This window comes from Aquarana catesbeiana, linkage group LG01, assembly GCF_042186555.1.
Source record: "Aquarana catesbeiana isolate 2022-GZ linkage group LG01, ASM4218655v1, whole genome shotgun sequence".
Lineage (NCBI taxonomy): Eukaryota > Metazoa > Chordata > Amphibia > Anura > Ranidae > Aquarana > Aquarana catesbeiana.
This window is the reverse complement of record NC_133324.1, coordinates 567758243-567768654: the sequence shown is the minus strand read 5'-3', so window position 1 is coordinate 567768654 and position 10412 is coordinate 567758243. Positions and strand designations below refer to the sequence as shown.

Genomic DNA, 10412 nt, shown 5'->3' with positions numbered 1-10412 from the left:
GGACTCTTGCCATCTGATGTAAGGAGGGGTGCTTTGGACATTTAGTCTTATGGATACAACCGGCCCCTTGAGGGTGACCATAATACTGATGTGGCCTGCAATGGAATTGAGTATGACACCCCTGGTGTATGCTTTGTGAACGGGCCTAATTGACAAGTAGTGTCTTGGCACTTTCACCCTGACACAGGAAGTGTTATTATTGGCACTTTTTCCAGATAAGAAACTTTTCAATAGTTTCCAGTCTTCAAAAACACAGCAAAAATTCTGGTGTTTGCACCTTACAAAAAAAAAAAAAAAAAGCTGTTATAAGCGGGACTTTTAATGAACCTTCATTAATGTGCTACAGTACGCACAATTGACTGTCCACTCCTGACAGGCAACTTGAGTTTCGCTTCACCAGCGTTAGCCATTGCATGCCGGGACATGTAGTCTGCATCAGGCAGTGGGCGGTGCTGTGAGGCTCAGGGTTACACTACAACTCCCGTGAGCTCCCGCGCGGCGGCCTGTCTTGGTATCCGGTGCCCTTGGCTTCGGTCAGAGTAATTCCCTGTGTTCACCATGCTGTCCTCTCGGGCTCTCCGGTTTGTACGTTCTGCTGTACCCCGCCATGTACGAAGCTATGCTGAAGCCGCACCTAGTGGGACGTCGGCCATGAGCTTCACATTCGCCTCCCCTAGCCAGGTTGTATCGTATGGAGTATGAGTTGTCTGTGTGGAGTTGTGGGTCATTGTAGAGACACCAATGGGGACCTGGTATTCATCCTAGTGATCATTCAAGTGTGGAAGGAGAGACCATCATATTCTAGGCTCGCAGTGGGGAAATGCTTATCATCTGTCTTCTGAATCAGTTTAGCTTGATTGACACACGGGTGACCTTAATGGCTGCACTGCTTCAAGTCACTAATAGCGATTTGTGGCTAACAATTTAATGGTTAAGAGTCGCTGGGTTGTGCTGCTACAGATCGCTCGTCCTTCATGTTTTGTAACAGAACGATTGCAGCAACGTTTCATAGACAAGCATTAAGCCCTCGTTCACATTGAGCGCAGCTTTGAGATCATGGGACTTTATCTGAAATCGCACAATTTCAAAGCTGCATGTCAGTGTGACTTTGAAGACATCTGTGCGGCTTCATGCACAGATGTCTATGCAAGTGGCACCTGAAATCGCTAAAAGTAGTGCAGGAACTGCTTTTTCAAATCGATGTTGCACCGATTTGAACAGTACCGTTGCCGACGATAGGATGTAACACTTGTCAAATCGCATGACAAGTCGCTCCAATGTGAACAAGGGCTTAAAGTGGAACTAAACCCATTGATTTAAAGGCTTCAAAAAACAGTTACATTCCCAGCATGCCGGGATGCTAACTGTCACATTTGCTTGTGCCCTCAACTAAATTTTGAAGCCATCAAATGGCTGGTCTCATAACTGATCACATGTGCAGCACCATGGCAGTTCTAGATCAAACAGAATCCAAGGTGGCAGCTTCCTTGGCTGTATAGAATAGGGGGGTTTTGTTCTGCTTTAAAGCAATAATAATAAAGACTAATTTTTTTTATCTTAAAATGAAAAAGATGTTATACTTGCCTGCTCTACATAATGATCTTGGGTGGAATAGCTCCAAACCTTTTCTTTGGTTCACTCCCCCCCCCCCCTTTCTTTTTCCTCTGGGTTCCCCCTTGGCAAGGTGTGCGCTTAGGGGGCAGTCGTACCGGTGTCCTCCCAAGCTGGGCTGTGTGCATCCATAGACACACATAGCCTGGCTCAGGTCCGCCCCCTCCTCGCAGGAGTTTGACAGCAGCAGGAACCTATAGCTCCTACTGCCCTCAGTCTCCTGTGAAACCAGGAAGAGGGGAGAGCATGGCTGGAGCCAGGGTGGCTCTGGATCAGTGAGAGGACTCAGATCAGTGTTCAAGGATGGGGTAATGGGGCATAACAAGTAGTGGGATGGTTTTTACCCTAATGCATGGAATGTGTTTAAAGCGGTAGTAAACCCGCTGACTTTTTTTTTTTTTTTTTCCCCCTACACCTGTAAGGGAAAAGGCATAATCAGCTAGTATGCACCGCATACTAGCTCATTATGAGATACTTACCTTAGAACGAGGCGCCGGCATCGCACCCGTCCATGCCAAGGAAGCTGATATTTCCCCTCGGCGTGCCTTCTGGGTATCGCGGCTCCGGCGCTGTGAGTGGCCGGAGCCGTGATGTCGTCACTCCCGCGCATGCACGTGGGAGACTTTTTTTCCGGCAAAGTCCGGCGGCCGCCGGGCTTTCAGCCGAGAATCCCCTGTGTGCATGCGCCGCTGCAGTCAGCGGCTCATTGCGAGGGGAATATCTCCTACACCGTACAGGTTTAGGAGATATTTTTTTTACCTACAGGTAAGCCTTATTATAGGCTTACCTGTAGGTAAAAGTTTAAAAAAAAGGTATACAACCGCTTTAAGGTGAAAAATGTTTTGACTACTGTAAAAGTGATTGTCACTAGAGATTTTGCCACCAAGCTGAAACACTGATGAATCTCGATCGCTGAGCAGCAAAACATTTAAAATAATGTCACTGGTAGCGATCCCATAGAAAATCATTATGGCGTTCTTAGTGCCAAATCACTGTAAAGCAAGCCATAGGGTGGAAGGAAACAAAAGTTGCTCGATTTTCCCATCAACACAGTCAGTGTTAATGGGGGAATCCCTCCTGTAGCGCTATCGTGGTGTGCCAGTGGGGAGCCTTCCCTGCCAGCAGAATACAGTGGTCACTGCTGGCGGCTATAGCATGCAAAAAAAACAGACAGGCTGGTTGTACTGAAGTCGATCGATGGACTGACTTCAGTACAACCAGCCTGCCCATAGATGGATTTCAACTGGCCGCTGCTGAACCAGCCAAGATTTGATCTATCTATGGCTGGCTTAACAAGGGTTGTGATTGGGGAGGTGGGGGTTTGGTAATCGCTACAAGCAAATTGGCCTTGTGTCACCAGTGTTGGGCAGATGACACAGGGGTGATTTTACTCCTAGCGACTAATTGTCATCAGTGTGTCCCTGTGGAATTGCTTTCCCTGTAGGCATTTGCAGCAAGATATCTGTCACTGGACCAAAAGCTGCTGAATCTTGTTTGATAGATAGTAATGGAAGCAATATCTCCCTGCGTCAGCTACACAAGGAACATTCAAACCTGCTGCTGGGGATTTGACAAATTGTCAGTGGTAAGATCGCTGGAAGCAGAGTCACCTATGTGTCATCCTTAGTGATCTCATAGAAAATAATTATGATTTTTTTTTTTTTTTTTAATAGCGACAAATCACTGTATCAATCATAATTGCTGCAAATTAATCGCCCATGTGTCATTAGCCTAAAGCAGGCCATACGTTAATCCTTTTTTTTTTTCTTTGGAAAAAGAAAAAATGATTTGATTCCCACATCCACACACTCCTGAGTTATTGTATTCTGACAGTGAGGAGCCTTCCTCGCTGTCAGAATACAGTGATCAGTGCTGGCAGCACTGCTCATTCAGGAAAAATCTGACTGCTGGTTGTACAGCTGTCGATCTGGAAATCATCTGCTGTACAACCAGTCTGCACATATGTAAATCAAAATTCAGCAGGTCCCTGCTGAACCTGCCAAATTTCTATCCATGGATGACCACGCTAAGCCCAAGATTTCCATTGTCTTCAAAGGTCAAATGGTGTTTGGTTAGGGAAAGTTATTGATGTGACCCCTAGAACGTATCCACTTTTCTGTTATAATTTTACACAATTTTCAGACTTGATCATGAGTTATCTAAGGCTTCATGTACACTGCTGCTGGTAAATGGAGGTTTAGGAGCAATTGGGCATTTTTCAGCTGCCCCTGAACTCTCCTCTGTTATCTTATACATGTACACAGGTTCTTTTATAGTCCTTTCTAGGCAGTTGAGGTTAGAAGCGTTTTTTTTTTTTTTAGAACACAAAAAATGGGTTCAGACGGATGTTCAGAGGCATTTGAAACGCCAATTGCTTGTAACAGCTTGTAAACACTGCTAAACGCATTAACTCACGTTTAGCAGCATTTCGTTTACAGAAGTTTTTTCATTTCAACAAATATTTTTTTTTCACAAACACTTCTTGACGCAACCGCGGCTAAATGGACGTTTTTAGACACCAGTTTCTAGCTGTCAAGTTAAATCGTTCAGGAGAGGTTAAACAACGTCCCGTGTACGTGAAGCCTAAGTGAAAAAATACAGAAGCGAGGATTGTTGCCTAAAAGTTGGTTCTCAACTGGCTGCAGATCTGCCTTTTCTCACTAGTTTCAGCAATGTAAAAATGTAGGTGACCTACAAAACTTTGTACTGGATGTCACCATTTCTGCCCCTTATTGGTGGTGGTTTGATTGGCTTTGCTTTAGGCTGGGTTCACACTGCTGCGGTGGCAGACATCGCATGTGATTCGCAGCGCACTGCTGTTCACATCACATGCGATGTCTGTGCTGTGCGATATCAGCCATACAGATAGTATGGCTGATATCGCACCGCATTCGGTCCAAACTCGCACAGGACCCTTTTTTTTGTTCGGACCAAAATCGGATCGCATGGGTGTTCACACCTATGCGATCCGAAAATGTCCGAATTGTCAGTTCGCATTGCGATATGCGGGCTGAACTGGGGGTGTCATTAACATTGTATGACACTCCCCAGCAGTTCGCATATGGCAGTGTGAACTGCCGTGCGAGTTGGTGCGATGCGGGAACCCGCAGTAAATTCGCTGCGTTCCCGCACCGCAGCAGTGTGAACCCAGCCTAAAAGTGGAACTTTAGGCCTACAAAAGGGCAAATGGGCAGGAGTTTTAGTGCAGAAGAGACCATCTTTTCTCTTCTGCATTAAAGTTACATATCTGCCAGTCTGCCCTTGCCCATACTGCAGCTTTGTCATGACAGAAACATAGGGGCTGCCATTGCTGACCTCTTCTGGAATTTTAAACAGCTCTTGCTTCCATACATTGAGTCGCTTTGCTGGAACATGCATACTGATCAGGACTTTTCCAGTACTGATATTTTTCTCTCCCTATCAGGACTGCTTATCTCCTTATACACCCGCAGAAGCAACTTGAAGCATGTCAGATGCAGCACAGCTGCATCTACAATGAATTCTAATTGATCTCAGAAGTATCTTAAAGGGGTTGATAAACCCTCTTGTTTTTTTCACCTTAATGCATCCTATGTATTAGGGTGAAAAAACTTCTGTCACTGACCAGCCCCCCTTGTTTTACTTACCTGAGCCCTGGAATTTCCCACGGCAGAGACGTGCTCTTCCTCTGCTGGGGTTCTCGGCTCTTAATTGGATAGATTGATGGCAGCGCAGCCATTGGCTCCCGCTGCTGTCAATCAAATTCAATGATGCAGCTCCGGGGGGCAGGGCCGAATGCTAGACTCGGGAGCGCGCCTGCAAGGTAACCCCCTGGGAGAGCGCTTCTCCTGGGGGTTATATGATGCGGGGAGGAGCTACCAGCGCCGCTGAGGGACCCCGGAAGAGAATTATCGGGACCACTCTGTGCAAAACGAACTGCACAGTGGAGGTTAGTATGACGTGTTTGTTATTTAAAAAAAAAAAAAAAAACTCAAAGCTTTATGATCACTTTAAGCTAACGTCAAAAACCAAGCTCTTTTTCTTTAACCACTTGAGTACTATCCTGTATACACCCCCTTCCTTACCAGGGCAATTCTGCATTTTTAGTGCTGTGATATTTTGACAATTTCTGTCATGCAACACTTTATCCAAATTTTATGCAAATAAGTTGCTGTCTTTTAAAAATTTGGCGAGGCACTAATATGCCGCACTACTGATGGCCACTGGTGGGCACTGATTGCTGCCACTGGTGGGCATTACTGATGGCTAGGCTTGTCCCGATACCACTTTTTTAAGACCGAATACAAGTACCAACACTTTTTTTCAAGTACTTACCGATACTTTTTTTTTAATGTCACGTGACAGTGATTTTTGTTTTTGTTTTTTTTCTTTTTGCAATTTTTTTTTTTTTTTGTTTTTTTTACAATGCTTTCTTTTTTTCTTTTTTTAGGGAGGGAGGGGGTGGATGGTGTCTGTGTGTTTTTTATTTTAATTTTTATTATTTTTTACAATTATTTTTTTTTTATTTATTGCAATACTTTTTTTTTTTTTTTTTTATCAGCCCTGTTGGAGGGCTTTGTGAGATATCAGGGGTCTTAATAGACCCCTGCTATCTCCCCCTTGAGACAGAGAAAGAGACCGAGGATAGAGATTCCCCATTTCCTTTCTCTGCAGCCTCAGCTGCACTGAAAATGAATGGAGAGAAGACAGCGACTCCTCTCAATTCATAAACTGAGACATCGTAATCACGGGAGATTACAATGTTTCAGTTATGTGAATGGACACAGTCAGCTGACTCTGTCCATACAGTAAAGGAAGGAGGAGGACATGGAGAGGTACAGCAGAACGGAGGGGGACACGGAGGAAAACTGGAGGGGGACAGCAGCAGAATGGCGGGGGGACACGGAGGAAGAAAGGAGGGGGACAGCAGGACGGAGGGGGACAGCAGCAGAACGGCGGGGGACACGGAGGAAGAAAGGAGGGGGACAGCAGAACGGAGGGGGACAGCAGCAGAATGGCGGGGAACACGGAGGAAGAATGGAGGGGGACACGGAGGAAGAAAGGAGGAGGGACAGCAGAACGCAGGGGGACACAGAGGAAGAAAGGAGTGGGACAACAGAACGGAGGGGGCATGGAGGGGGACTGGAGGAGGATGCGGTGACAGTCAGCGGTGATCGTGTGTGGGGGAGTTACAAGCACCGATCACCGCTGTATAGATTTCACTAAAGCAGCTGAAGGGGGGGGGGGGGGGGGAGCTTGTAACTCTCCCACTCACCGATCACTGCTGACTGTCCAGGTATCGGGAGCATTTGCCCGAGTACAAGTACTTGGGCAAATGCTTGGTATCGGTGCCGATACCGATACTAGTATCGGGACAACCCTACTGGTGGGCACTGATTTGTGACACTATTTTGCAATATTGTAATCAGGGCACTGATGATCAGTGCCCTGATTACATTCCTAGATGTCCCCCTGTGTGGAGATGCCGCTTATCGGCTCTCCTCGCCACACACTCTGTCAGTGTGAGGCGAGGAGCGCCGATTAGCGGCATTTCCTTGATTACATTTAACCGGCTGTGATTGGACACAGCCGATCGCATGGTTAAAGTGCCGTGGCTTTTTACAGAGTTCGGGGTCACGCTGTGTCCTAACACGGCGTGGCCACGATCGCCGCACTGCTCGCCCCCATGGGTGCGCGAGAGCAGCTGTTCTGGGACGCCCTCATATGACGTCCCGCCCCACCGTCATTTGACAGTGGGTGGGCGGCAAGCAGTTAGAAGTTGTAAAGGTAGAAACCTTTTGTGTGTAGCAGCCCTCCTAATTACTTACCGGAGCCCAATCTCTCTCCAGCGATGTCCACAAATGTCTAAGCCATCCAGGACACTCCTCCTGATTGGCTGAGACACAGCAACAGGGCTGTTGGCTCCTGCGGCTGTCAAAGTCAGTCAGCCAATCAGGGGAGAGGGGGGTGGGGCTGGGTCGGGGCTTTGTGTCTGAATGGACACGCAGAGCTGTGACTCGGCTCCAGTGCCCCCATAGCAAGCTGCTGGCTGTGGGGGCACTCGATAGAAGGGAGGGGAAGGAGCACAAGCACCAAAGAGGGACACGAGAGGAGGAGGATCAGGGCTGCTCTGTGAAAAACTAACTGCACAGAGGAGGTAAGTATAACATGTTTGTAACGTCTTGTTTAAAAAAAAAAAAAAAAAATCACTTTAAGGCCCCTTCTACACGGGCTGTCTGATCAGGTCCACAGGTCAGTTTTTCTGGTGGACCTGATCGGACCCTGCATTGTTCTCTATGGAGTGGCAGATCCAGCCGACATCGGATGGAAACAGGTGGTCCGTTTTCATTCGATCTCCCCATAGAGGAGAGCAAGACTGTCCGTGTCTGCTCTGCATAGTGAGGGATTCCCTGCTGAGTAAGCAGATTCCGCTTAGCGGAGGCACCCATGTGAAAGGGGCATAAAGAACACGCCTAAGGCGCTGTTTTTCAAATGTGTTCAGGCGCATCAAGCGTTTGGGCATTCATTCATTCCATTTGCCATAATATTAAGCTCTAAACACACCTAGCATTTAGGTGCGTCTGGTGTTTTTTCTGCTGAAACTTTCCTTGCCTGAACTTGCTAGTGATGGGGGACAGGTTGTGCCTCTAAACCCCTGTAGGCTCCTATGTGTGCGCACAGACACTTTGGCTAGCACAGAGGGGTGTTTTGAGGCAGAAAAATATAGTCAAATGCCCTTAAAAGCAGCATTCCTGTCACCCAGAGTGTCAAACAAAAACTTTCTTTTTTAGTTTGGATAGGGTGGGGAAGGGCAAGAACTCATGTTGGATTTTTAGTGCTATCAAAAGGAAGGAAGGGAAAAATCTACAACGTTCCAAATGTGTCACAATGTACAGCAATGAGATGATAATAAGAAAAAAAAATAATAGAAAAGAAAGTCCTTGAGCTCCAGCTGAGTGACTTTATCTAGAATAAGTTAATATCAATTGGCAGCAGGCAGGAGAAAGCATCTCCCCCCCCCCCATGATCAGACTACAGCAATAACTTTGTAGCAAATCATAAGGTGAAAAGCAGCACAACAGGGGCTTATTTTTGTCAGACTTTGTAACAGTGGCGGCTGGTGTTTCATCTTTTTTTTTGGGGGGGGGGGGCAAGCAAACAAACCCCCAGGTTTATGACCCATCAAAGATAGCTCCATCCCAGAGAACAAAGCAAATAAAAGCATTGTCGGAGGAAGTACAGTCATCTTTGTGAGAGGTAAAATATAACCTGGAAGTTACACCCACACATTGCTTGGTGTGTGCTTATCGCAAAAAAATCTGTTGCTAGGTATATTTGTATTTGTGAAATAGAAGATTTCTGTACTGCCAATGAACAGAAGGGATGTGGTTGAAAAGGTTGAGGCATGTCACAATGATAACATGCCATACTTTTATGCCTGATGTGCTGTAAGGGTGATCAGTACTGAGAACAGCTCCATAAAGCAGGTGTCGTTGTATGCATATGGCAAGGGGGAATGTTGCCTCTGAAATGTCATGCTACAGCGTTTTGTATTTTTGATACACTGAATACATTCATAGGGAATATTCTTACATAACAGTAAATTGACCTTGCTAGTCATCAATGGTAATCCGTCTGCAAAGTGGGTGGGTGATTGGTATTTTCAGATCAGCTATGGTCATTTTCTTTTGGTTTGTGTGATGTCCATTTATAACCACTTTAGGACTTTCACACAAACCAATCAATATACACTTATTGGGATTTTATTTATTTTTTTCTACCAGAGACAAGTAGCATAATATATTTTGGCCTAAATTTAGTAAGAAATGTGATTTTTATATATATATATATATATATATATATATATATATATATATATATATATATATATATATTTCGCATATGTTTTATAGCAGAAAGTTGTTTTTTTCCTTAAGCGTTTTTATTTTATGCTTTTATTATTTATTATATAAAAAGAAAAAAAACCCAGTGGTGATCAAATACCACCAAAAGAAAGCTCTGTTTGTGTGGAAAACATGATATAAATTTTGTTTGGGTACAGTGTTGCATGACCGTGCAATTGCCAGTTAAAATAGCGCAGTGCCGAATAGCAAAAAATGGCCTGGTCATAAATGGTGTAAAACCTTCTGGGGGTCAAGTGGACATATCCACTCTCAAATATGATTTCTTGAAGAGTTTGTGAAAAATACAATTAAATGTTTTTTTTTTTTTTTTTTCATAATGCATGAAAGTTTAATAAATAAAACACTTTGCTAAAGCGGTAGCTATAACTATTCTTTCCTGGCTTAGGTCTTTTACAATGGATCCAATGTGAAACAAGTGGATGTTCCTACAACTACGGGCATGTTTGGTATCCTAGCAAGTCATGTCCCAACATTGCAAGTTCTCAGACCTGGACTTGTCACAGTGTTTGGTGACGATGGATCTGCAACCAAGTACTTTGGTGAGTGTCTCTGAGATACAAAGCACTGCCTCATGAAGCATGTAGTTAAAGTGGAACTAAACCTTCCTATCCTTTACAGCCAAGGAAACTGCCATCTTAGCCTCTGTTTGATCTGCGGTTGCCATGGTGCTGCACTTGTGATCAATTATGAAACCAGCTATTTTATAGCTTGACAGTTCCTTCGGAGCACAAGCAACTGTGGCTGTTAAAATTCACAGCATGCTTTGAATTTTACTGTTTTGGGAAACTGTTAAACTGTTCTGCTTTAATATTACATTTTGTATGGCAGATGTTCATTTTTTTTTTTTTTTTATAGATTTTTTTTGGAATATCATTGAAAATCTTCAGCTTAAACTCA

At 44.9% G+C, this 10412-nt stretch overlaps 1 protein-coding gene across 1 annotated transcript in view; it reads left to right on the top strand.

Annotated features, from left to right (window-relative positions):
* The first annotated feature begins 463 nt into the window (after positions 1-463).
* The window catches only part of ATP5F1D (ATP synthase F1 subunit delta), a 32162-nt gene continuing 22213 nt past the window's right edge, over positions 464-10412 (top strand). The window contains exons 1-2 of the mRNA XM_073597080.1: positions 464-681; positions 9901-10054. Of these exons, the coding sequence (XP_073453181.1) occupies positions 559-681; positions 9901-10054 (277 nt within the window). The 5' untranslated portion in view covers positions 464-558. The remainder of the gene's footprint in view (positions 682-9900; positions 10055-10412) is intronic.